The 27,361-nt window shown below is 41.3% G+C and overlaps 1 protein-coding gene across 1 annotated transcript; it reads right to left on the bottom strand.

Annotated features, from left to right (window-relative positions):
* Nucleotides 1-224: 224 nt before the first annotated feature.
* Nucleotides 225-26,768, bottom strand: mmp24 (matrix metallopeptidase 24). The gene is made up of 9 exons (XM_023799764.2): nucleotides 26,245-26,768; nucleotides 14,639-14,787; nucleotides 13,544-13,660; nucleotides 10,877-11,181; nucleotides 10,093-10,254; nucleotides 9,465-9,682; nucleotides 8,609-8,747; nucleotides 7,338-7,604; nucleotides 225-6,878 (listed from the first exon to the last, which is right to left on the bottom strand). Exons 1-9 carry the CDS (start codon nucleotides 26,368-26,370, stop codon nucleotides 6,541-6,543), a joined length of 1,821 nt encoding a protein of 606 aa, XP_023655532.1. The 5' UTR covers nucleotides 26,371-26,768; the 3' UTR covers nucleotides 225-6,540.
* Between the last annotated feature and the right edge of the window lie 593 nt (nucleotides 26,769-27,361).

The following is a 27,361-nucleotide window of genomic DNA, read 5'->3' as shown; positions in this document are numbered from 1 at the left end:
CTTGTCTGTCTGATATTTGTGTTCCTACGGCCAATTCTCATATTCTACCGCTGCTGTTTTTCATCCTTTATCCCAGCTAACAACATGGGTGGTTGCAACACTTAAATAATGCATGTTACTGGCATCATACATTTAAACTTGAAAAATGTCCCTGACACAAAACGACACATATGTAGTTTGTCACATGACTTGCACGTCTGCATATATTATAGAAAAAAGTCTGCTTCCAACTTGATTATTTTATTAACATTTCCTTTTAAAATACAACATGGTGAAATTGTTATACACAGTGTGGATTTCTTAAAGAAATAAAATGGTAAACAAAAGGATATCTTGCTCCAGTCAGTATGATTAATAATTAAAATGTATTTGTATATGTATATATATAAAGATTTAATATGCTAAAACAAACCTTTGACCTATTTAGGCAATAAAAACAGCAGTGCTGACATGAAACACCTAAAAAAAGAACAGGACTTTAAGTCTCAATGTGTGCATGTATCTTTTTTATTTACATGTTTTGTCATGAGATGTTATGTTGACCTTAATTATGCAAAAATCTCATTTCATAATGGCAAACAATTGAACAGAATCCACAATAAATAAAAAAAATCCCCGTTACTGTGAACTTACACCCCAAGGAGGTTTGATTCTTCCGAAATGTTAACAATTGAGAAAAATCACTATTACACAAAAACAAAATAAAAATCCAAGTCTTGGTTTTCAATTTACCCGGCTACACTGGAGCTTTCGGACAACCAGGGAGGCATATTTACGGACAGTCGGGTTGGCGTGTTAAGCTTCAGCATCCACATTATATGTCTGTGATTTGATAGAGAAACGAAGAAAACCACTGTGAAAGTGGCTGCATTTAGCGTTTAGGGAAAAACTGCACTGAGTATTGTTAACAAGGCGGTGGGCAGAATCTTAAACATATGCACAGAAAATGCACTTGAAAATAAAAAAAGGTCAAGCCAGTTTTAACTGTTTGCATGAGGAACAGTGACGGATCCGTGCGGAAAGTTAGATTTCAAGCACAAGTTTTTTAAAAAGAAGTTATCTTTAAAATAGTGATAAAAAACTTTTATCTCTCTTAAAGCTTTACCTGTTAAAATCTGACTCGTTCTTTATTATCCAAAGTATTTAATACATTTTGTTTAATTAAAAAGTCTGAACTAGTTTTGATATGTCTTCTGTTGCTATTTTGTACCACTAAAATCAAAAATACATTAAAAACAGAAAGGCAACAACAGGCAATTTAAAGGCAATTCTCTGTTGTTCAAGATCTGGTACATATTCACAAAGAGGGAAGCTCTGTAGTTATTTAAATTTCTAATGTTTCCTTAGAATAACTGTATAACTTATTTTGACAAATGAATTACAGAAAAAGGGTGATTTGGGCACATTTCATTTTCACACCCTCGAACTATAACTTATACATATTTAATTTCTGGGAAACATCTCAGTGATGATCAGGATTGTTCTCCATATATACTAATCCCACAAATATTCTGATCTATCTCAGTTCATCAGTACCATACTACTTTCTGAATCAAGACATTTCACACATCTGGATACAATGCAGTACTTCCAGTTTACCATAAACATTCAATAATATTATTAAATATGCAATAGTGTTCAACATTTACATTTGAATAATTTCATATAAGTGTCTAGAATATCATTGCTATATAGTAAGGAAATAAAACAGATGCATAATTATATCCACAGTTGCCAATGTATTACCATTTTAATTAAAGATTTTTAAAACTTCCACATTAATAGATCTGGCCCGAATTATCATATAGCAATTCAGATTCAGAGCTGATTCCAAGTAAGATCACTGTTTTCATCAACCTGGGTCCACAAATATCCTAGTCTTTAGGATTAAGATACCAAATGTATTTATGAATAATAGAAGAAAATAAAAAAAACAGTTCAGTAAAGAGATTTATCAATTATGTATATGACAGTTCCCTCAAAAGGGTCCTATATTTAGCAAAAATCTCCATTATGCTGACTAATATCCTAAACTAGACTGCTTATCTCACAGCGGAAACAGTACAATGGCTTTATGTCATCTGAGGTGGGTACCTGCTTGCATTTTAAAGAGTGCCAAGCGTTTTTTTAGAGACTAAAAATAACCATATAAATATCCGATCGACAGCAGTTTACGGAGAAGGTTTATATTTAGTAGCCAGAAACTCAGAATAAGGCAATGTGAACATAAGGTTGTGATAACAGATGGGCTGTCTGCTGCAGCCTAAGGTATGAACAATGCTACAGGAAGATTACCTCAAACCTGAAATACCCTGATACAGCAACTGACTGGACTGATGTTTCTGTAGATGCCATTCAGATGACAGATGTTTAGCTATATTATGGAGAATTGCCATACCCATCACCACATCTGTACCTTTTTAGATGCAGAGTGACAGGAAGCTAGTTTACGTACATCGTGCGCATCTATCTCAGTACATATAACACTTCAAAAAAAGAAAAAAAAAGAAAAAGCTGGCTCTTTTGACAAACCCAGGGGACGAATATTCTACATGCCAAAATTCTCGTAACGGCGGAAGACCGGGAATAACTGCGGAGTGTAATGTTTCTGAAGTGGCCACCTCTCACGTCTAGCTTTTCAGAAACCTTTCAAACCTGTATGACCGTGCTCATCGAAAGGTCTGAACTTCAAACAAAGCAGAAGGATATCAGATTTTACCCAAGCACAGTGACTCTGCTCTCCAGTAAGACAATGAGGCACAAAAAAAGCAAATCTGAACACATGCTGTAAAGTCATTACATCCAAAATTTAGGGGACTACAATATAAGACGCATCCTTTTTGTATTCAGTGTTCTATATCCATCACTAGAATTCTAACAGAATTCTAAGTGGTTCAGCAAAACCCTAACGCTTTACACTTACCTCCAGGTTATCATCTGCGCTTTCTGATGTGAAGCATGCAAGATACTTGTCAAAGAAATAAAGAAAAATGTTAAGATAAATGAAGTTCCTTTTAAACCCTGATGCCCCACATAAAGGTCTAGTACTTGTGGCAAGTATCGATCAGAGTAAGCCACTGCAAATTTTCTAGACAAGGCACAGAGTCTTAATGATATACCACAGGAGACTGTTAAGGCAAAAATAAATCAAATATGAACGGTATACTTCAGAATTTTGTCGTAAATGCTTTTGGAAGACTGAAAGAATTTTCAAGAAAAAATGGTGAAATGGATTTTAATTCCAAAAATGACATATAAGCATAATAAAAGTAGTTTTAACTGGCAGCAAACACCTGTGTGCCATATGTACAAATCAATGGGGAAATTAAACTGGTGGCGAGTTAGTTATATATGAACGCAGAACCAGAGCTAACAAGACAGTTGCTGTCCTGATGCCCACAACAGACCATGGAGCCCCTGGAGGTCAGAAGAAGAGGAGTCAGGGATCTCCCAGGGATAGCTGGAGAAGCTGGCCTTACAGAAAGCATGAAAGACCTCTGCCGCAGGCCACCTGTGTACGTTAGCGACAGTTCATTCAAGAGAAATGTGTCTAAACTGCCCCCGTTCAAGTAACAATACAGCTAAAGTACCTTTATAATTAAACACACTGCTAAGCGCCAAAGCCTTCAGAGAGACAGTTAGCACCTTCTACTACACAAAGCACTACCAACTGCTTGCTGTCAATTAAAAATTCCGGGAAAATCTGGAGCAAGACTTTTATGAACGATATCTGATATGACGCCCATCTCGTTTTAAGGTTCAGCGGGCTCACCGGCAAGAAGACAAATCAGGAGCGCAGTGCTGGGCACTGCATTTCCGAGATTTTAATTATGGGAATAAAGAATGGCTGGCAAAGGACCACGGAAGCAGAACTGGGGAAAGTCGGCTACCCTTCGTGACCGTCACAATCCAAGATCACTTAAGAGGAGTCAATGAGGCCACGCTTGATTGACTTGAGAAAACAGACATGCAAGATCTTCAGGCTTAAGTCTGGCATGGATACCAGATGTTAAAGAACGGTCCATAAATGCATGGTGCATTTGGAAGCCATAATAGAGGTATGAAATTCATCTATATGGATTAACTGTAAACAAAAACCTCTAGTGTCTGTCCTGCAATTTCCTCATATTCACCATAGTACTTCTAGCAACCCAGAAGGGTTCCCATAATTTGTATTCTCCCAGGTAAAAGGCTTGATCAAAAAAAAACAAAAAAAACATCGAGTTTGATCTGCTCAACCGTGGATTTTGCAGCGCTATGAATTATGTACGCAATTTCTAAGCGCAGTAAGTTAAAGAAACAGCTGACTCGACAATACATGTCCATGCTTTGGAATCTTGCAGATAAATCTAACAGATACAAAAAATTATTTAAAAAGCAAATGCATAAATCCAGATAACCATCTCATGGAAAATCCCATCCCGCATCTCTGGCTATGTCTAACAGTCGAATCTCGTAGTAAAGTAAATATGTCGGATACACTGCAAGCTCTGTACAGTACATACATTTCAGCCGTTTATTTAATTCAAATTCATCAATATTAATCGTCATATGTTTGTATAAACTTGTTTAAAGTAAACCAAACCAATACTGCAGTGAAGGGAGGCTTTGAAATTAACCTACTGCAGAGTAAAAACGGATGCAGTAATAAATGCATTTTCCTGCCTTGATGAATCAGTATCTATATGCTTATGAGTATTGACCAAAAATATGTGACTGAGAAAAATCTCCAGATTTGTCATTCAACTGCCCACAAATGTTTTATGTAGCTAAGAAATTTTGCCTGCATACTGCAAGTAGCATTAGGAGCATGTCATAGAACTTGTCCCAAAACATTCTTCTCTCTCTTCCTGGATGAAATATTGACATAAACAAGATTTGCGTCAATATCGACTTAACAATTTGTATTAAAACAATTTCATCTTAAACCCCAACAGTGCAACAGGTACGCAGTAAGACAAAAAGAGAAGATTAATGCTAATCCCGTCACGTCAAGGCAAATGGCTTTGATTGTTTGACATCTAACGGTGGTCATCTGTGAGCTCGTCTCAACTTGTGTGGTTCGGGCCATGAGACCACGAGAAAGGAAACGGCTCTCATTGGAACAGACCCCATTGGGGTTAAAGTTATCTGACCAGAGAAAAAAAAACGATATCCTCGCAAAATCTGTTCCATTTCTGCCTTGACCGATGTCACAAAATGCATTTTTATAAAACAATTATGGTAGCAAAGGCAATGAATGAAAACAATTCATGGGACTGAATTACAGCATTATGTATAATGCATCAATACTTCCTATTTTTGAGGGTGCAAACATTTATTCACCTTCATTAATATGCCTGGTCCTACAGACCCAAATAGCTGGACAGGAGCACAGAAGCAGCCTTACTCTCAAACATTTATCGTAGTCCTCTTAAAAAACCCCACTTGCTAACACACTTTCAGGAGTCCCGTTGTTGGGGAGAATCGTGACACAATTACAACGATGACGGCATCGAGGGTGATATGCAGGGATGTGTATGGATCTATAATATCAACGGACAGATAGAGAAAGTCAGTCACTGCAAGGAGTTAAAGTGAGACTAAGGCTGCTTCAACACAGCAGTTAATTCTGGCCTTACTGTTATCATCATTACCCCGTGACAGACATGGATGACTTCAGGTCAGCCATGTGCTTTTTGGTTTATGTGGCGTCATGGACCGAATTCTGAAAAGCCAACCGGACTCAAGCAAGTGATACAGCGTTAACTCTATCGACCTCCTGAAATGCAGAACACTTCCCCCCTGCTTGATCCACATCTACTCGGTCCTGAAAATAGCCAGTTTGCACTGGGATCGCTGTATGTCAGCTATTGATGGAGGACTTCTTAAAGCCCAGCGTTCATCACTAAAGCCTGAATGTGCCAAGTCAGGGAGTGAAAAAAGGTTTTTGTATACACACAAAAAACGTACGTCCTTTGATCATTTAAGGACGCTCCATAAATTAAAAGATTAAGCAAAAAAATCCTTGGTTTTATTTTCTATGGCCTTTCTACCTACATTTTGTTGTTTTGTCATAATTTTGTCATTTTTTTCACCTCTAATTGTTTTACTTGATATAATTTTGATTTCATGTACAAGTCGATATTACAGAAAGAGACGCCCCGCTCAGAGCGCTCACACTGGGCTCCGTGGCCCTCAGAACGCAAGGGCCAGTCAGGAGTCCCACAGACGTACAGTGTGGGTGTGGAGAAGAGTGGACACGCGGCTCGTTTGGCCGGAGGTGGAGGAGGTCACGAGCCCCCCTCGAGTCAGCGGCCTCTCAGCCATTTGTGCTTCGGTTCATGCTAAATACGGTACGCGGGACTCGATGATCACTGGGTCCTTGCGGAGGCAGGATGTGGACAGCACCCTGGCCCCCACCTCCCCATTTCACCATTGGTTGTTCAAGGCAGGCACTTCCCACACGGTGCTCCTCAGTCGTCTCGATTTGTTTTTGTTAATTTTCCTTGTAGCCCTCTCAACAATATCCGGAAGTGGCGAAGTCCACACCCCTGGCCGTCATACCCACTCCTGCACCGGGTGTTTGTAGTAGGTGACGTTTTGCTGCACTCCTTTGTTTTTGAACTGGAAGATGGTGTAGACCAGGACCAAGATGCACAGCGACAGGATGCAGGGGATGACCACGGCGATGGCATTGACCGTGCTGGGCACGTCATTGATGGCAACCATGATGTCCACGTCGTCGTGGCTCAGCTGCCGGTCCTTGTTCTTCTCCACCTCGGACTGGTCGCAGCCCATCCAGTCCTTGAGGATGGATTTGGGATATCCGGGCTCCACCGTCAGCTTCTGGTTGTCAAACTTCCAATAATCCTTGCCCTTGTAGAAATAGGTGTAGACTGAAATGGAAATAGGGAAAAAAAGACTGAATTAAGCAAGTGGACAAAGAGACCATTCTTTGGATTCTTGGTGCAGAGGACCCAAGATTTCGTGAAGCCTCGTTCTGTAAATGAATGGCACAGAGCTGCTGTGAAGCTGAAAGCCATGAGGTGCTGAAGCAGCTCTTTGCAGCCATGTCATTATATCCTATGCCACGTCGCATATGAGGTTGCAAAGTGACTCAGAGACCCTCTTGGGGTCCTCCATCCAACGTACGGGAGGCTGCGCGACAGTCAAGCAATTCCAACACAGGTACTCACTTCCAACATCCAATGAGACAGAAACCCCATGCCAATTATCGTGTGCAAATGGAAAAGAAGCTATTTCTATTAAAGAACCCATTGGGGCTCTGTGTGTTTTGAGACTGGTGCAGAGGTAGATTCATTCCCGATGCCCTTGTCACATGACTGAATACTTACAGCCTTCCCTGCTGACAAAAGCTCCTTGGGGTGATTCGGGGATGCCCTTCCAGATGGTGATGGGTTTAGGGTACCCGGGATCAGCTGTCCGCTTCTCCTCATTGTAGCGCCAGTACAGGTCTCCCTTAAAGAAGTACGTTTTCCCCACGGGTTCCCAGCGCAGGGCGGTGTCAATGCCTTCACGTGGCAGGCAGTTACCCAGTTCCACCAGGCTGTGCGGGTACCCCGGTTCTGCTGTCACCTCTTTGAACACCCAGTATTTATCACCTGGCGAGGAACGACACACGTCACTAGGCAACGAGATGAAGCAGTGTCACTCCTGGAGATGACTAAAAGAATATGTTTTAAACATTCGTTTGGGCCTGGTTGCGAACAGTCAGATTGTTTTACGAGAGACAGGACTTTGCACCCCAATACAGGTGCCTGTAGATTATTAAAGTGTTCATGGGAATTCTACTTACACAAAAATGTTCTGAAGGCTGAAGGAAAAATGATTGGCTCAGAGAGATAACCAATCAGATTGTAGAGGACCAATCAAATGTCTTGGTCCCGCCTCTTCCAGTTGCTTGGACCCACCTCATCTACAATCTGATTGGTTATCTCTCTGAACCAATCATTTTTCCTTTTGCCCTCAGAACATTTTTCTACAAGTAAAACTCCCATGAGCTAATTAAGTGGAAAAACCATGAGAAATTCAAGGAAACCATGAATGCAATGGATTTTCAGTATGGTTGAAAAGCACAACTGATTACTGATAAGGTGACAGTGCGGAGTCACCCCGAACACACAGTTGTCATCGGGAGCAGATGAGGAAGAGAACTGAGATAAACTTGTTCTCTTTAGGCTTTGCTGACTGTCTCGCTTCTTCCGGAGCTTCTGGTTGCCACACCAAGTCTTCCATTAGCTTCCACAACTGACGAGGCCGGTTCCCCCTGGTCCCTGTCAGTGGTGCTGCTGACGATCCACCGTGACGCACACCTCTCTCTGCCGTGCCCGTGTTTGTATGCGGACGGTTAAAACATATTGCGGCACCATCGATGTCGCCGAGCCACGTGCTGAGAGTGTGACACAAGTGTGAGAGTGTGACTCATGTGCTGGAAGCCTCAGGAAAAGCTGCGGCAGCTTCGGGTATGCGGCCCTCTGGGCCCGAGGAGGCCGAGGCGCGGGAACAAACATGATCGGGAATTCTCCTTCCAATCCGAAACAAGGGCTCACTATTTCAGTTTTATTCGCTAGTGTGAAATGCTTCTGAGATTGGAAAGGGCGAATACCTTTGAAGAAGACAAACTTCCCGTCTGACCTCTCGTAAGCGGCATCGATACGGGCGGGGAGGCCCTTCCAGAACTGCTCGATCTGCATTGGGTAGCCCTCCTGCACCTTGTTGTTGCGCAGTCGCCAGAACCAGCGATCCTGTAATGGCGGAAAAAAACAAAACAAAAACAAAACAAAAAAAAAAACAAAACAGGCAGATCAATCACGGCTCATTATCATCTGGCTGCGGCGGAACTTGGTGACGTCCAAGCAAACTCCCTGCTGACTGCAAAGCAGACGTACACCAAATGCGCAACCGATCTCTCCCAAAACAACCTTAGTCATTATTTCTAGTCATTATTTCAAAAGAACAATATATATATATATATATATTGGCGATAAATGGCAGTAACTTGAGGAGCATTTATTGAGACGTTGGGGAAAAAAAACGGTGTATTGTCGATACTGACCCGCATGTGGGAAACAGTAGTGAATTAAGAAACCTGACACAGAAATGCATTATTTATCTGCCTGAAGGAAGTGGATCATAGAACTCAGGCTTATGGCGAGGCCTGAGCCCTATGAAAATATACATGGGCACAACTCAATAGGCACAACACTCACCATTAGCAACTGTCTTGATACTAGAGAGAATGATTTTAAGTTAAAAGATAAAACCAGATGCACAACACCTCCTCCTGTCCCAAGCAGACGCATTAAGCATTTATGAATACATTGATTAACGCTAAACATCAAGTTGTCCTCCATCTTGGCATGCATCTTCTGCCTTCTGGGGCTCGACCGAGCCCAGTGTTTGTAATCAAACCGGCTGACGGGGATCGGGTGACGGACTGGGAGGGAGAAAACGACTCCCACCTTGAAAACAAACATCTCCCTCCTGAAGAAGGCCACGGTGTTGAAGTTGCCGTCGCAGATGTTGGGCTTCCCACTCCCGGGGGAAGAGGGTCTGTCGCCGGAAGGCGGACGTGGCGGCCGTGACTGCCGGTCGTGTTTTCGCTCCGAGGTGGAGTGGGTACGGCGGGACGGTAAAGTGGGCAGTGGTCGGGTTGGCTCCACCATGGCAGTGGGGATGCCTGCCATTTTGCACAGATTTTACCGTCATTAAAAAATCCCGCCGCTATTCACTGTACATCTCAAACTGGTATTAGATCACATTCTTCACAGGTACTGTTTTAGCTAACACTTGCTATCAGACACAAGTATGTAATCATCAACAAGCACATCTTTACACATTTAATTCTAGCTGTACATATTTAGTTTTTTGGCTGACATTTGTAAGACAACATTTCATCTATTCTTATTATTGTGTATTTTTCTGGCACATTTAAACAGTCAATTGTTTTGATGGAATAATTCACGTTAAGTACTTTATTCACGGGCGCTACACCAGGGCTCCCAGTGGGTATGAACCAGCAACCTTCAGGTTGCAAAGCCAATATCCTTTCCTAAACTACTCTGCAGAGAGGCATAAGATGAATCGTACCATATATTTTCTGGATGCCTTGAAGGTCGTCAAGCGGAAGTTTGAAGTTGTGCGTCTCCATGTATTGGTAGAATGGCGCCATGATGGCACTGGGGTCGTTGGAGTGCTCCAGGCCCAGGGCGTGGCCCAGTTCGTGCACCGCCACCAGAAAGAGGTCATTCCCTGCGCAGCAACACCAAAGGGCACATTTACATAACTCACGTGACACTCTCACCCATGGACCGGGACAGCCCGTCACCCTGGACGCACCCGCCCCAGGACATTTTTTCCAGAGGAGGAAGAGTGGGAGTCACACCAGGGGACACAGCAAGAAATCTGTTATTTTAGCAAATCGCCCGCTATTGACCTCACGGTCTATTTAAAGGACGTCCCATATGCCAGGCGCTGTATGAGAGACCTTGGTCCAAACGCTGCACGCTGTCAGTAAACACATGCGTCATTCTCCTGCAGAAGGAAAGGTAGCCACTCTACAAAAGCTGAAAAGAGCTTTATCTGCATGCCACCACACCTCAGTTTTACAGAAAAATCCTAAAAGGAGCACAATAGCAAATACATAAAGCACTCGGGTTCATATGATCTTAATTGGAATTTATGGGGATAAATAAGTGTTACTTGCAAACCAAAATTAGCTTTATGAATCTGTATAGGGTGTCAATTTACTGCACTGCGTTTTGTACGTTCGTGAATTTGTTGTTTGGTGCGGCACAGCCGGACAGAAATATAAAAGGCCTCCCATTCAGCCTGTCGTGCTATTAATCACGTCTCGATTAATCTAGATTCGTACCATCGTGATTAGCATTGCCTAACGTCCAGGGTTCATCGGAATCGAAATGCGTGTCCCCTCCAATTCCAGGGCCAGGAAAGTAGGCATGGGCCAAGAAGCCCCCCTCTCCGTCAAAGGGGGAGCTGTCGCCATGGAACCCAGAGGCAAAGAAGATCATGATGTCAGCTTCTTTCCTTTCATTCTTTATTTCCGAGTAGGGGATCTCCTCGAATGTCAGCGGCGTGACCGTCTGCCAGACGTCGAAGGCTTGCCGTATGGCCTTCTGCGTGTCCTTCTCCCCTACTTTAGGTGTGGAGTTGTGAATGCTGCCAGGAGGAAGCAAAAAATGACAGGTGTGACACTTATTAATGCTTAGATGCTCCCCGAGTTCCCTCCCACACACACACACATGCACACTGATCTGGCTGTTTTGCAGCAGCTTTGAAATAAATATTCTGAGAAGCAGCTGGCAACCGAGTCCATAAATTAAAATAAACGCCCTTCTTTCATTCGGGTTTTGATTTGCTCCAGTGTGATTTACATAGTCTCAGCGGAAGAACCCGCAGGAGCGACCCACACGGAGCGACCCGCACGGAGCGATGTGCTCTGACAGTCCTCAAAGATAAAATCAGACTCGGTAGCCAGGCCTCTAAAAATAGAGCTTCAGGTTGAAAGAAACTTTTAAAGGTACAGGATCCATCTCCGGCTGTGGAGTCGCGCTGCTTCTGCTGCCGTTTCGAGGGACGTTTGTTTGCTTAGCACGTCTTTTTATTTTTTTTTGTTTGAGGAAATTTCAGCAAATAACGACCGAATTGCATAAGCGATCCATATCAGAAATATGCGAGACGCAAGCTAAATGCTCTAATATATATACAAAAAAGAAAAGGCAGGCAGGGAGATAGGAAACAGCATGAGGGGTGTCATGGTGCGCAGCCTCTGAACTGCTGTGGCAGGGACCTCCAACCGAACGTCTTTACGTCCGTTTACTGCCCAGTAACAGCAATGCACGGGGGGAGCATAAATATCACGGCCTGCGGAAATGTGCTCCCTATAGAAATAGCTTTTTTAACGTGCAGCCCCTTAGGTGCGTGCTAATGAAGACAAGGCTAACATCACTCTTGTTATTAGTATTATTGTTGTTGTTTCATTTTAATCATGTTGACAAAACCTTGACAAAAAGTGGTAGAGAAGTGCCTAAGAGCAGGCTAACAGCGTCTGAGGCAGGATGTGGCCCGGCTGTAATGTTAAAGGCCAGCGAAATGTCAGCTGCAACAAGGCAAGGGATTCTGCCAGACCTTCTCAGTAATTACGCAGCTCGCTACCAACGGAGAGGCAGCAAATTAAATACTGCAGAATTACACACTTGAAAAGTATATCTGCTATCTGTGTTCATTACACCTTCAGGAGGGGGACAAACAGAGAGCTGGTTCCTGTATTAACAACCTGAACTCTTTACTTCCCGTAATTTACCTCCCTTCAATCAGGCACTAAGCTATTCAGCTGTGGGGCTGAGAATTCAGTCCAAGGTCCACATATCCAAATATCCTCCCTCGTTTAACGGTGAATATCTCCTAATCCTGCTCATTTCCCTGTCTGCACCATGCAGTTAGAGGTATTTAATTTGGCGGTTCATATTGTCTGTACACAGGATGTTTAGCAGCATATAATTTATGATATAATTTTAGCGCATTAACCTGCCTTTGGAATCAAATACGCTGATTCATTTTCAGATTTGTTACCATTTTCATACAAAAGCAACACAAAATGGGTTGGTGCTGTACAGTAGAAGAAAATGAGAACTGAGATTTAATATTAGGCCCAGCTGTTTATCTGAAAGATTTCCTTTATAAGTAATTTGCAGATATGGTATGCCAAATTTAGTGCTAGGTGAACAACACTCAGGTTTAAAATCCATTTTCAACTGACCTCCAGGTAACAACAACCATATCACTCATGAATATTCATTGTCTATACCTTTGTTAACGGACAGTCTTGATCAACAGTCTTGACCCACCCTGTCACTGGCTCATTAAATTGAGACATGCTCATGTCATCCAGAGATGACCCTAACATCTGAGAAGGTCTCAAAAAAAGCATCCTGATAATATCGATCGAGTCTCATGTTTTTATTGGGTTAGCTTCCGTAGCTATTGTGCAAATATAAATGGACCTTCTTGGGACTGGGCCTTTAAGAAAGTACAAGTTATAATCAAAATGAATAATATGAACGCTAAAATAAAAGTTTGGATGTAATTCAACAGTTTCGGTTTTAATGAAGTCTTTTCTCCTGCTCGATCCTTTTCATTTCATTAAAATAGATACAAATGAAGTTTGGTTCAGATGTAATACCCTTCACGCAAAACCGTTTGAAAGACCACAGAAAAACGCATCAGAAGAGAATATAAATCCCTGATATTCAGACTGGATCTTCATTTAAACTCATCTTAATGTTTCCAAAGTGACTCCACAAACAACTTCTTTTTTCCCCTTAATGTAAAATTTCTATGAGCCTCACAATCATTAGCATTGTTTTAACATCCAAAGTGACTGAAACGAAATGTCTAACTATTTTTAAAACTAACCTTTAACTAGCTTAATGCTAACCAATTCCGTGAACAAAGAGCAGGAAATGACATCACCAATCCAGATACCGCTCGGCTGGCGGCATGGAGATGAAGGGCCTCCTACCTGTAGGTGATGTGTTTCTGCCTCCATTTCTGGCCCGTTAGGGCGTAGCGTCTGTTCCGTCGACGGCGACTGATCCGGGGATGATCGGGGACTCCACATCGAGGTTTCCTCATCCACCTGGGATCACACAGGCACAAGGTGTAACTGAAACCCTTTTGACAAACCGGCCGCTCTGGAAGGATTACCAGCACCAGGAAGAGTGGTGGCAGACACCAAGCTACACAAGAGCACTGCTAATCCGCTACATCTCAGTATTTTGTAGCACCTTTACCCTTTACTAGCTATTACGGATATATACTCACATACTCTGAATTCTTTATTATACTTTTTCGGATGTGCTTTTGGCTCAGATCGCTGCTCAGGTTTGTCAGTATAGACTAAGTATTACATCATGAGATATTTTCAGGTTAGTGATATATAATGCATATCCCTCTGTACATCCATCCATTTTCTGTAACTGCATACAGTATTCAATGCTAGCTAGTGACGAGGCTATCCCATTTAGCAGAGGGCTTTGGACAGGACACACACATCGGCAGCCCCCATTTTATCATGATACTTAACCCCTAATGGGTTTCTCTAAACTGTAATGCGTTCCTCAGCTGCAGTTCAGCTTGTTAGCCTGAAACATAGCAGATGATGTTCTTGTGGCGTTTAACGAAAGAATGCTTATTATTCACTGCATTAAATGTGTCAGTGAAGCAGAATTGTGGTATCTTTACAAATCTCTTTTGCTATTTACTAAAAATAAATCCTTCAAGTAAAATTAAAGTGACTTCCTGGTATAAATACCATAAAATGCCACACCGTCCGGGCCCAATCATTATAAAAGGCATAAAAAGCACGAGAACTGAGCCATCCTTAAAGGACTGTTGACTCCTAATCAATTCCATATCAATGGAAAACAGTCCCAGTTCAAGCAAGGTAAATTGTTGCTGACTAGATGGTGGGTGTTCCCAGCGTTCTCTGGAAATAAGGATGCTGCACCCTAATTTACTAGCCTAGTTCGCCCCCGCATTATCTGTGCAGCAAGATGACAGCAGCACGCCGTTACAAAAAAAGAAAAAAGAAAAAAGCAGATCCGGTGCCACTCACTCGATGGTGGTTTGGTCCAGCACTCCGGTTACTGGGATCCCGTAGAAACGCTGCATGGCAGCGACGGCTGACTGTATGGCCTTCTCCGAGCGCAGGTCCGACGTCCGGATGTCGTGGGGGAGCAGGTACCCGTAGTTCTTCAGCCATGTCTGCGGAGGAAGGGAAGCAAAGTTTCCCGGCTTTGAGGGGGTGCTGTCTCAGTGACGGGCCAGAGCACACCTACGGATGCTTCGGAGGGTGCAAGACAGTCACCCAGGCTAAATCTGGAGCAGCTGGGTAGAAAAAAGCTCCTGATTATATATAACAAGGCCTCTCCCCTTCCAAGGGGTCTTTCCTCTTTACAGTGGAAGGAGAGACGCTTCTGAGTCAGAGGTCTCATATACAGCGCTCTGCATCTCAGCCTAATCAGTTTAGGTAATGCACCCGAGCTTTCAGGCGAACAATCGTGCATCTGTGTGGCACAAAGCAGAATCCACGGCCTGAACTCATTCAGGCCATGCAACCTGTTCGGATGACAAGAAAAACACTTTTCCCCACGTGTGACAAGTGTGCGAGGTCAGGCTATCAAATATTGACGTCTTCAACTATTCAGCAAAATATTACTAAGACTAAAATGATTATGTTTATACTTCCAATGCTAAATTAAAAAAAACAGGGCATTACACTCTAAATTATACACTAAAGATCTTCTTCATTAGTACATGATTAGGATGACCTTTAGGAAGAAAAATTACCCTTTTGCCGACATTAACGAAAAAATCCAGAGAGCAGCGTTGAAAGGCAGGCATTTTAACTCTAGTGGCTACAAGGGGCTGGTATTTCCGCTGTTCCAAAAATTCTGAGGTATTTAATGTGCTTTGATGGCACAATCAAGTAGCCATTTGGAACATCCCGCTAATGCAGATCTGTTTATAATTCAATAAATCATTCAGATATTATTAATATTACAAAACAATTTTTTTAAGGGCTGAGCTCAATGGAATACTATTCATGTTGCTAGAATTAAAATTCAGAGTTCAGTCTTTGCTGCACAACTTAGTGCAAAATAACAAAACACTAATCTGGTTAAAGTTCTAGGTCTGAGTGCCATCAACATCATTAGCTTGCATGATTGTCATATATGCTGTTGGGATTACAATACGACATGCTCACCACTGCCATGGATTTAGTCTTTAGTAAATGGATTAAACTCACAGAATACGGGTCTTTGGCTGAAGCCGACGATGCTAAATCTACTTCAGCATGGTTTCATGATGGAGAGTTAAAACCAAGTAAGATTTCAGCCAATCTAACAGTGGCTAGTTATGTAAATGTGCTTTATGCAACATTATGCAAAGCAGGCGCCCCATTCTTCATTTTGAGCATGATACCTTACGCAGAATATTCAAAGTACATTAGTCGTAATAAGCTGTTTCATCAAGCTGTTTCCAAGCTGGCTAGGTGATTTGAGCTGTAGCTACCAGTTGGTTATACTAGCATTACAGGGGATTTGTTACACCTGTTTTCCAAACACCAATATTAACCAGTCAGCTTCAGATATAAGAACATCAGAAATTTACAAAGAAGAGGAGGCCATTCGGCCCATCAGGTTTGTTTGGGGAGAATTCAACCAATGGTTTAAAGTTGTTATTATCTTATCTAGCTCCGATTTTAAAGGATCCCAAGCTTTTAGCTAAATCATGATAAAAGGCATATTTAGTCCATAGATAAAAGGCCAGCTATAGGTTAATTCATTGCATTTCTACATGACACCCTTCTCAAAAGGCTGTTCCAAATGTTATGCAAGAGGAGTTGATGCTATACCAGGCAAGAAGAGACGAGAGAAAAGAAAAAGAACTCTAATGGTTTATAAGGGGAAAAAACGAGAAGTTCAAGGACCAGTTCATCTCCCTTCCTCTGAAGCCTGCCAGCTTTATATGATTCAGAAACATGTGGACTATCCATTAGCCTAGTAACAAATAGTAAATAGTGCAGGGAATGACATGTTATGAAAACACGAAGAACACAAAACAAAACAAGCAATTATTTACATCCAAAATTTATTCAGCTGTTTGTAATCTAATATTGTACATATATCATGCAAGAATACTTCTGCAGCACTCACTGATGATAAAATATAAACATAAACGTAGGAATGACTTATTAGTTGTTTTTATCAAGTAAAATGTTTCCAGGTATTTTTCTTTTTTTACATACAATTATCCTTCTCCATTTCAGCTTATCTTATCACTAGTCAAACATCATAAAAATTCAAATTAATGTTAGCTGGAGGATCAGACCAGGGAGGTGTTCCACAAAGCAAGATTTCTCAGTTTCAGTTTCTTAGATTTCTAGATGTCATGATTGTCCAATAAGAGTGTAAGTAAAGAGCATTCCTATTGGACAGTCATGACTTGAAGCTTAAGTTAACCTTGCAAGCTGAGAAATCTTGCTTTGTGGAACAGCCCCCAATCACTTGTGCAAAGACATGTGGAACATCGCTGCTTAAGTTAATAGATTTTTATACATTTTGTGTGATGTTTCCATTGTTAATAATAGGAATCATGAATGAATGAATGAATGAACAAATGAATTTTAATGCACATCAACAGACAGCTGCTATACACTATAAGCATGCAAACTGCAAATGAACATTTCTGTCAGTTCCTGATTCAGGAATTATTTTGAGTAAAATACGCACAAGTTTTCGCTTCCTGACACCGTTGCTCTTTTTTCATACAGCCAGTAAGTTCTGAATATGTCTTGAAGAAATCTAGTCTGATTCAACCATATATTTAAGGTAATATAAAATGTAAAAATACAAAATACGTCAATGCATTATTACATGTAACATTTCTACTGCTGTTCACAATTTATGGTACAATAAACAATATGATTAATATAAAATGGTGTTTAAGCCATATTTTCATGTTTTAATGAAAAACAAACTCTAGTTGATGAGAAGATAAACAGTGAAACTTAATCCACTCACTTGGCAGCAACAAATACATGAAAAACAGGAAACAGTGAATGTGGCAACAAGCCCCAAATGGAGATTGTATGAAGCAAAAGTAAAAACTTATAATCAGGGTATAATCAATCATCAGGGTCATATGCACAACGCAACTGAGGGACCAGGCATATAAATGTATGTAAAAATGATCATAATCGTTCCTTTTGATTGTGACCTGGTTGACTAACTAACTCTTTAGCTAACACCCCTTAAGGCGCTACAGTCCAGCAGCAAACCATTTGACCGCTTGTTCATCCAGAGGACAGTGATACCTCGCCTTTGATACACAGCCAAAACAAAACCACTTCTACATTTTCAGCCATTCGATTTCAGAACATTTAGCCCCAAAATTTCTCTCTGAGCGCCCACACATAACAGTTCTGAAACTTTACCCTAGTTGAAAATGCAATTAGAAGCTAAAGGTCGCTGGCTTTTTTTTGTGAACGTAAGTCATAGTCTTGATGAAGTCACTGCAGTAAGAATCACCAACGACAGGCCTTGCCACAGATCAGCAGCCCTGCAGAGCAGGTTCTGGCCTTTACACCTCATCTACAATTATTTATAATTATAATAAATTATACATAATACATGCCCTGATGTCCAGATGGGTGACATTCAAATACAAATACTACTTCAACTACTTTGTTTCTAATGGCAAGACAACAGATATACGTGATGCTACAGTAATTGTTTGATCTTATAACCCAAAGGGTTCAGCTAACTGTCCGTTGAGTTCCTAACACTGCTCTAACCTGGAAAGTACATCAGAGATCATCGAGGCAGGAACTGGCCATAGAACACGAAAACATGCACAGCAGCTCATGCATGATCTGGACCCACTACTACACAGAGCTGTCCAACCAAAAAAAGAAAAAAAAGAAAAGAAAAAAAAAAGGTCAACAATTCAGACACAAAACACTGACAGCTTAAACCAATGCAACATCATTTATTATTAAAAAGGGGACTGAAATATGCAGGGCACGGGGTGTACATTTCCTCACCTAATGAGCAGAAACAAGAGTGAGAAGCTCTCCACCAGCTACGGTCCTAACTTGGACTACATCAGGTGAACTTCTAACTAAAACTTAATCTAATGTCATTTGGGACACTTCGGAGCATGTCTGGGGAGAAGCTCGGATGATACTCACTACTTGTTGCAGCAGATAAACCTCACGATGTTGTAACTAAAAATGATAAACTGCAGCCCTAAATATAGCACCAAGAGGCAAAGATGGATTTATATCTGAGATCCCCAGTAGTATTTTTAGCAGATCCTTCTTGCGACACTGCCTCCTCTCTTTCACAGGTTCACTGTTTTCCCCCAGTACAATAAACATTACAGTGGCAAGTGAAGACAGCTATACATCAGATATTTGGGAAAATGCTAGTGCTGAAGCTGCATTTCACCTCCCGAAAGTTGAAGCACTCAAACGCACACGCACTTGTCTATTTTTGAATACAAGCTGTATGTGGCGTCACTGAAGTGCTGAGTTTCCTTCTGATATACATACAGGGTACAGATACTGTGCAATTAAATGCCCCCACAGCATAACTTGGGAGATATTGGATGTCTTATTAATGACATATTTCAAAGCAAAACAACGGGACGCACATTAGATGAGGGATCATTACGTCCTTGTTGATATCATACCCCTGCCAACCCCACTCCCCATTTGAGGAAGATGTTCGGCTTTGTTGTGTCCGGCCGGGGATGTCAGCAGTGATACCAGGCCAAATGACAACCCTACATGGCACGGCTGCCAATAGGAGGGCAGAAGAATTAGCGGAGGCTAATCGAGGGATGGCGCCCCATGACATCACGTCTGCCTTCTCAAATTCCACAACCCGGAGGGGAACCACCCAGCCCATGGCCTGGCGATCGATGACCGGCAGGATGTAGGTGACGCAAGGCGTACCTGGTGAAGGCACTGCCATCTCGCAGTTCGGCGAGAGCCTCGCAGAGCCGCACTCGTCGACTGGGCGGTGTGTGTGTGAGGGGAGTCAGTGGGGGGAGGTGTGGTCAGAAAATCAGGAGAACAGTTAGAAAAAGGAGAGGGAAGAGACACTTAGGGAGAGAGAGAGAGAGAGAGAGAGAGCGAGAGAGGGAGGGAAACAGAATGGGGGAGGGTAGAAAATCCACAGCAAACAAAGGATGAGGAGGCACTGTAGGACACGCCAGTGCACTGTAAGAGCCCGGAATGGTCAACGAATAAAACCGCACTTCCCCTCCCTATACGAACAAAGACAAACCAGAACAAGAACAGCTAGCTAAGATTTGTGACTATTTAGACCACCTCAAATCCTGAGCCCAGGTTTTGCAACTACAATAAAAAAAGGTGCTAATGAGAATGATGATTATATTAAGAGAGGAAAGGTTATAAGATTAAAGCAAACAATCAACAAGGAGAGGGCCGAGGTTCTCAGTATCGCTGAGATTTCATGCGACGTTCCGCATGGATGCTAGGGGCTGTGGCGTTTTCTTTCTTCTGTCGCCGCACGTGGTGGCGGGGAAAGACGTATTCAGGGCAAACGATACTGTGCGTGAAGGCGGCGATGTTGGCTATCCTTAAATTAGTCCGCTGCATCTGGAGTGAGCTGCTGCTCGGAAAGGAGCCAGCGCGCACCTTCATTAATGCAGCTCATTAAATCCGCAGGGCCTAATGCTTCTCTTAATTTACTATATGTTCAGAAGCAACCAAATCTCTTAATAATAGACTCTACATCTATGAAAACCTCAGGGAACTCATAATAGAATTGTTCGAGGAGCAATTTCTGTTCGAGTTGACAAAATTTGATAATGTCCATGATATAATCGTCTTTTGCCAACATCCAAAATATCTCCAGCTATACCTCCTGAGACAACAATTATCATTATTGGTTGCAACAGTAACATCAGTTACTCTACAAAAATGTTATTTTGTTCCAAATGTGGACATCCTTATATGCAAGAAAACTGCAGTCTTGATTGCTTGATTGGTTAGATCCAAAGCAATGCACACCCAACCCCCCACCCCTGCCCGCCCATTTGAAGTTGATTAATTTACAGAAGGAGTTCAAGTTAAATACCTTGTTGAAAAGAACTGGAACCTAAAAGTGACAATGTTTGCACAATGAGCCAATGTCTTTCATTTCTACACTATACTAAGTGCAGGTAATGATTAAATCCCTTTAATCTATTGGTGTCTAAACATTCCAAGCTCAGTATTAATGCGAATCTATATTATTTTCAGTTTTTAAATGTGCTGTGCAAATATAAAATGTCAGAGAGGGACTGGCCGTTCAACACAAATCTTTGCACACTGCTTCAATTATCTATTTATTGTCAAATTTAATGCCGTTAGCAATATTGAAGCAGGAAGGGAAAAAAGAAAGCGAAGCGAGTGTTGTTATGTACGATATCTCGGCAAACAAAAGAACAGCGGTCATCCGTCCCGTCTCTATGGTTATTATCAAACCAAATGGGAGAAAAAAACTGGCCAAAAGAATGAATGTGGGTTGGAACAAAGGAAAAAACGAGACATTTCAGTTTTAATTGCAGCGTTCTGAGGCAGCCTTATGTCAGCTTTTGGTTATATCCTAATTTAGCCTTTATAGTTTCTAAGACAGATCGCGAGATTCAGCAGGTGGACGATATTATCATTATTAAGATGCCAAGAATTAAATATCATATATTTAGCAATTTAGGCCAAGAGTTGAAATATTACATAAATGCCTGTTGTATCATTGGACACCTGGTTTCCTCAGTCTTCCATCCTATCTTCCAATCTCCTTGCAGTCAACTACAACTGAACTTTTGTTACATAGTGATCCCTCAGCCAGCTTGTCCGCCCCAATACGCAGCAAAACAAATGTCACATTAGATTAAATCCAGATGCCTATCTCATAATTCTATTGACCACTCAGAGAAAAAAAACACATTAGCCCAGTGAGTCATCCCTCTCTGTCTTTCCCAGAAACCCATTTGATCCTGCCTGAGCAACTCAGCCATCACGAGACACCGAACGGTAAGTAAGGCACAAAATCTTCCTGATAAAAGAGTGTTGACAGACACCGCACTCGCGCCGTCGGGGCTACCGTCTCCTTTCCTTGTCGTTTGTTGTCAAGAGACTTTTGGATAGCGCTCGCTCGGCCAGCGGACGCGATGGGGTCTTAATCTCATCAACGTCAAGTTGACCCACATCAAACAACCAATGCCAATTTGGAGATGTAGCTGAGGAACAATAATCGATGTCATTAAACTGGATTCGCGCGTGCTGCTGGGAGAGTGCCCCCTATCACCCTTTGCGTGAAACATTCCCAAGATCACCCTACGCTCACAATCCCAGACATTATCGACATAATTAAAAGCCTCTGACAAACAAAGAAGAGCAATACATAGAAAGCAAAATGCAAACATTTTCAAGATCCTTTAGATAGATGTATACGTCAATCTTCCAACCGTTTATCCTAGAGAAGGTCATGTGGGGTGCGAGGCCAACCCAAAGGCAAGGAGCACGTCCTGGAAGGCATGTCAATTCATAGCGGTAATTCAGTTAGCTTAACTGTACGTCTTTGGACTCGGGGAGGAAACCCATGTTATTCCACACACGCGGAGTCGAGGCAGGGTCCAAACCCCCAACCACGGTGGTAAGAAGCAGCAGTGTGCCACCATGAGACCCAAAGATTATGACTCAATTATAATTACAAATATAAGACTGGTGCCCAAACTGTCTTTGTGTCCATAAACATTGACTCACAACTCCAACAACCAAATAACTTTTAAGGAGATGCAATTGCTACATTATTGCTCAAAGAGATTTGGTTATTTAGTAAGAATGAAAATGAAATAGGAATATGCACACAAGAGATGTGTCTACATTTGATTAATGTTTAGACCCCGGAGACAGAATGATTAAAGGTGTCAGCTTTATTGGCATACAGAACATAATTCCAATCAGGATCCAATCAGTGTTTATCTAGTACCAGTACCAGAACTCAAATATCTACTGTTTGAGATATTCAGTTCTGGATTTTTAATTCAATCTGACATTCTTAGATGACAGCGGGATGAAGTGCGAGAAATTCGTCACCAAAACGTTCCCAAGTAACCGCAGAGCACCCATAATGCCCTGCTTTCTGATTGCCTCTCTACACTCTTGACTTTGTAAAGCTTCCTGAAATGGCTTATTTCCTCCAAGCTGTCAGCTACAGTTTGCGAAAGGGGGCAGGATTTGTGCACAGACATTTAAGTAATAACACAGATGGCATGAATGCGCACCCAAAAAAGTTAAACATGCCCCCATTATTTCACTATTTCACTGGCCCGCATCCTGACACTGTCTGTCAAGGTGCCACTTCCACCGGTGACCTTCTCATCTGAGAAGATTCTAACAGGACTTCCCATGACAGTCACCCACTTTCCCATCACTGCTCCTGATCCTATCCCATCACTGCTCCTGATCCTATCCCATCACTGCTCCTGATCCTATCCCATCACTGCTCCTGATCCTATCCCATCTCTCAAAGCAGCCCCCAGTCGCGGCTGATCTAGAAAAGTTGGAAAAAGTGCCGCAGTATGTTTATCTCAGTTCCTAAGCACTACCGAAATGAGATTATTTTACAATTATTTAACATACTGAGCAAACTGACTCACTGAAAAAAAATCTTTACTTCTATAAACGAGCAACTTCCAGTTGTTCCATGAAGTCTAGATTATTTGTGGCATCAGCCATTCAGAATGACGCACACTCTGGGAAAGCATTCCTTTACATTCATGAACTTGCCAAAAATATAAAACATCTTAAATTAAGTAAATACAAATAGTCTAATTAATAATCTATAATTTCCTGTATAGCATTACCATTCATTGCCAGAAGTTTTCATCTGCATAATAATTACTAGTAATGATTTTGTTCATAACATGTAAAAGAAACACAAAAGGTTCCTTTATACAACATGCATTGTTGAAGAAATATTAATCCTCAGTATAATCCTATACTGTTTATGAAAATGACTTAATAAAATCAGTTATCATCAATGGATGACATTCCACAGTACCCTTGGCATAAAGATATGTATTCTTACACGTGTATGTATATACAGGAATTTTTATTTCATACTGACACAGTGATGTAGAGAGGCTTTAAGAAATACTTATTTACTTAAATATAAACTTCTGCACTGTAATCACAACACTTACTGTACAAAACAGATGACAGATTCCAGTCTACACTGTACCCAGAAAAAGCCATTACATATCTATGATGACATCTGTTATCGTTTCCATGCCAAAAGCACATCTCATACGCATAATACGACTCATTTTGTACTGAATGATGATAACCTCCATAGAAATTTGGGGCTCTGAATATGTTAAGAACATTAAAGGTAAAACCAGCTGAAAAAGAACCTTATTTAACGAAGAAGTCCTGACACAAGAGAAAAAAACAAGTAAATATTTCACAAGACGCCACAGAAATCACAGTCAGCTCCAAGAATAAAGGCTGATTATTCATGTTTTGCTGCTGATTTGTTAAACTGCAAGACTGAATGGTCGTAAAATGTATTATTAGCAGAAGTTATTTGTAGTTTCTTTTAAAATTCAATTTTAAATAAACCGACAAATAAGAACCAAATTCACATATTCAAGCTCACTAGTGCCTTTTATTATTTGGGCAAAAATGGTTTTTTTCCATTCATAAAAAACAACTCTTGATTGTCAATGCAATAAAGAAAATCAGGCTTACCATATTAAAATAATGTGTGTAATATCACGTTACTTAAACTCAGATTTGAACATAAGGTTAATAATGGATAATCTTGTATTAATAATTACAAAAGAAGGTGTGAAGACCCAAACCACATATTCAAGTCCATGGAACATCTTGATTTATTATCTAATATTTCATTTAGGCGAGATTCATATAAATATAGTTGAAAAACAAAGAAACTGCCACACAAGATTACTGATGTGTTGAAATCTCTGCCAGTACTCATGGTCCAGTCGCTCTCACTCATTCTATTGTCCAAGAAAAATGCATATAAATAAATAAACGCACGCACAGCATCCGTTAACATCTTTGGCATCTTTTTCAACCTTTCGTGTCCCACAGACATAGACATAATAAAATAACGCGGGCACACATGCATAAAGTCTCGGCTTTAACGAGTCCTACAGCCTACTCCTCAGAACTAAATGTACAGTACGCATTTATGTACTCAACAGCAATGACATACCCACGCCGCTTCGGAAAAAAACACTGTGTATCATAAAGGGAGAGTCAGTACCATATCATCTAACACAGCGGATGGCCGTAAAAACACAGGAAAAACGCGGTATGGCAATATACAGTAAAATCTAATTCTACATGTCACCACTGCTCCTTCCGTCTCCCCCTATTTTCATAAATTATAGATGAAGCTATATTTGGAATAGCGAAAAATTTCCCGATTCTTTGTTCTGTGCACTTGAGAGTAATAGCGACTGTTTCAGCAGTGCTTCAGAATGTTTCGTATTAATTTTACCTAAATTGAAATATGATCCAGCGCCTAACCGAAACAATAAACACAATGCTTAGGATGAAAGAACTGCGTTGAAAAAAGCAATGTTTCTTTACTATGAAAAGAACGGCCATAAGGCGGGGGTATATCGGAGTCTTATTCTTGTAATAATTATTATGATTATTGTTATTTTGTTTTTAATAAATGTGAATCGTAGGTGTGCGTATTAAATAATCTGATCACTAATCATGTCTGGTAATGGTCAAAATGTAATATGGACAATCAATAATTTACGACATGAGCAAGTTATTATATTTGTGTATTATCTCTAAAATTCTGAAGGTGCTGATTTACGCTAGTAGTTGCGAGCAAAACTTAATAAACGGCAAAAATCTAATACGTGTTTACACACATACGCACACACACATATACACACATAGAACACACACACATACACACAGAACACACACACACAGAACACACACACACAATGATATTTATGGCTCAATATGTAGCATACAATACAAATGATTTCACGTCAGTAAAACTAACGTGCCTTCATCAGCTGACACTGAAATGATGTGAAATGATTTAGCTATGTCAAGTTGAAATAAAGAATAATATTTTGATATTATTTTGAACCGAACTCGAACACCCAGGAAATACGGTCTGTTTCTTCCAAATGTACTGGACAGCGATTGGGATGGGAATGTCTAGCATCCCAGTGCTGAGCACAGCACACACCGACCTATACTAGTGTAAAACCTAAATTACGTCTACATAACAATGGACAAAAACCTTTGTAACCTTTGTGCTGAATGCTCATACAATAAAACAAAATAATTAGTCCCAGAATCAGCAATGCCAAGCTATTCACTCCCAAATTGTTTATTTGTCTCTCATTACTTATTTTATTATCTGGGGGGAAATGCAGTTACTGTATACACCTTATATTAACAATATGACAATAACACTGTACGAACCATAACTGCTATTTTACAAATGGAGATTATTCGTCTCTTCAGTATAGTATCAGTGCGTTTTAGACAAACGCATTTTTTAAAGAAACGACAAGGGTATGTTGTCATGCGGTTCAAATCGGTTCCTTTCATATCGTTTCGAGCTTCTGACCTACCTCAACGATGAAGGTCTTCTCTTCACCACAAATCGAGACAACCCAGAATAATATATGAAAATAGCATGTTTTCCAGCAGAAACCAGGGAGCCCCGCTTTCCTCCTTTTCACTCCCACCCCCGCCATGACTGTCCCCGAAAATCCACCCTCAGCCGGCCTATGATTTCCAGTCTTTGGTCCGTGGGTATGATGTTTATTCCTCGGTTAGAATGATTCTCCTTTATTCCGTATTCTTTTCTGGTTAATTTTCACCGCAGACCGACCACTAAACTCGGGAGCCCATTGCGCAGACTCAGTTCTTAAAGCTGCACGACGAAAGGAGGTACAGTACAGTAGTGATGCGTCCTCGCCGCGCGCGGTGTTCGCTCTTTGCAGCGCTCAGATGGCCAGGTCGGGTGCGCGCTTGCCGTGTCACACATCCACCCGAGTGGTACAGGCGGGCACTTCGCAGCGTACTGGCTCAATACCTAGTTAAAGAACTGGATTGAATGGCTCCAGCAGTAACTGACAATGTCCACTTTTTTTGTACTGCATAATTGCAACACGTATTTCTTTTGTGCGGTAGGATATGTGACGCTGGATATGACATCTAAGTAGATGCCAAGAAAATAGCACATAAACATGCACAAACTAACACGCGTTTGCGTGGAGTTTTATAGAGGGGCGTATCTGAGTATTAAAATGGAAATAATTATTTCCGATGATAAATTGTCAGTAGTCACGATTTCATTCTCATGATGCGGAAACTAAAACAAACGCTTTAGAGAAGCATAACCCCCGAGCTATAAAATCTAAATCCCGACAACCCGCTGCACCTGGCTGTGAACTGGGGCTTCTGCTAGATTCTTATTATTGAATGCGATCTAATGACTCTGGAATATCGATGCTTGTTTTGTTCGATACACAGGTAGTTCTCTGGCATTTCTTAATTGATAGCTACATGCTAGAAGGAAGATTAAATTAAGAACAAAGCAGTATACAAGTCTGGTGACACACATTTATTTATGTAGTAGACGTTCTTGACCAATCGACGTCTAAGTTAGGCAAATTGACAAACATACAGTTATCAAGGATTCACCTAGGCGTAAATGTATGTAGGCTGAGATGACACCTGTCA

This window comes from Paramormyrops kingsleyae, chromosome 8, assembly GCF_048594095.1.
Source record: "Paramormyrops kingsleyae isolate MSU_618 chromosome 8, PKINGS_0.4, whole genome shotgun sequence".
In the NCBI taxonomy this organism is placed as follows: Eukaryota; Metazoa; Chordata; class Actinopteri; order Osteoglossiformes; family Mormyridae; genus Paramormyrops; species Paramormyrops kingsleyae.
Note: the sequence above shows the minus strand (reverse complement) of the source record. Positions and strands in the feature narration are given on the sequence as shown.

Bases quoted from the DNA above. Each gene is read 5' to 3' on its own strand.
- mmp24 (XM_023799764.2), bottom strand. From the start codon at position 26,370: ATGGCGGGGGTGGGAGTGAAAAGGAGGAAAGCGGGGCTCCCTGGTTTC. The intron at 13,661-14,638 runs GTGAGTGGCACC...GTGTGATCCCAG, and splicing joins CTGGACCAAACCACCATCGA to GTGGATGAGGAAACCTCGAT. The intron at 6,879-7,337 runs GTAAGTATTCAG...TTTCCATTTCAG, and splicing joins TTTTGTCAGCAGGGAAGGCT to TCTACACCTATTTCTACAAG.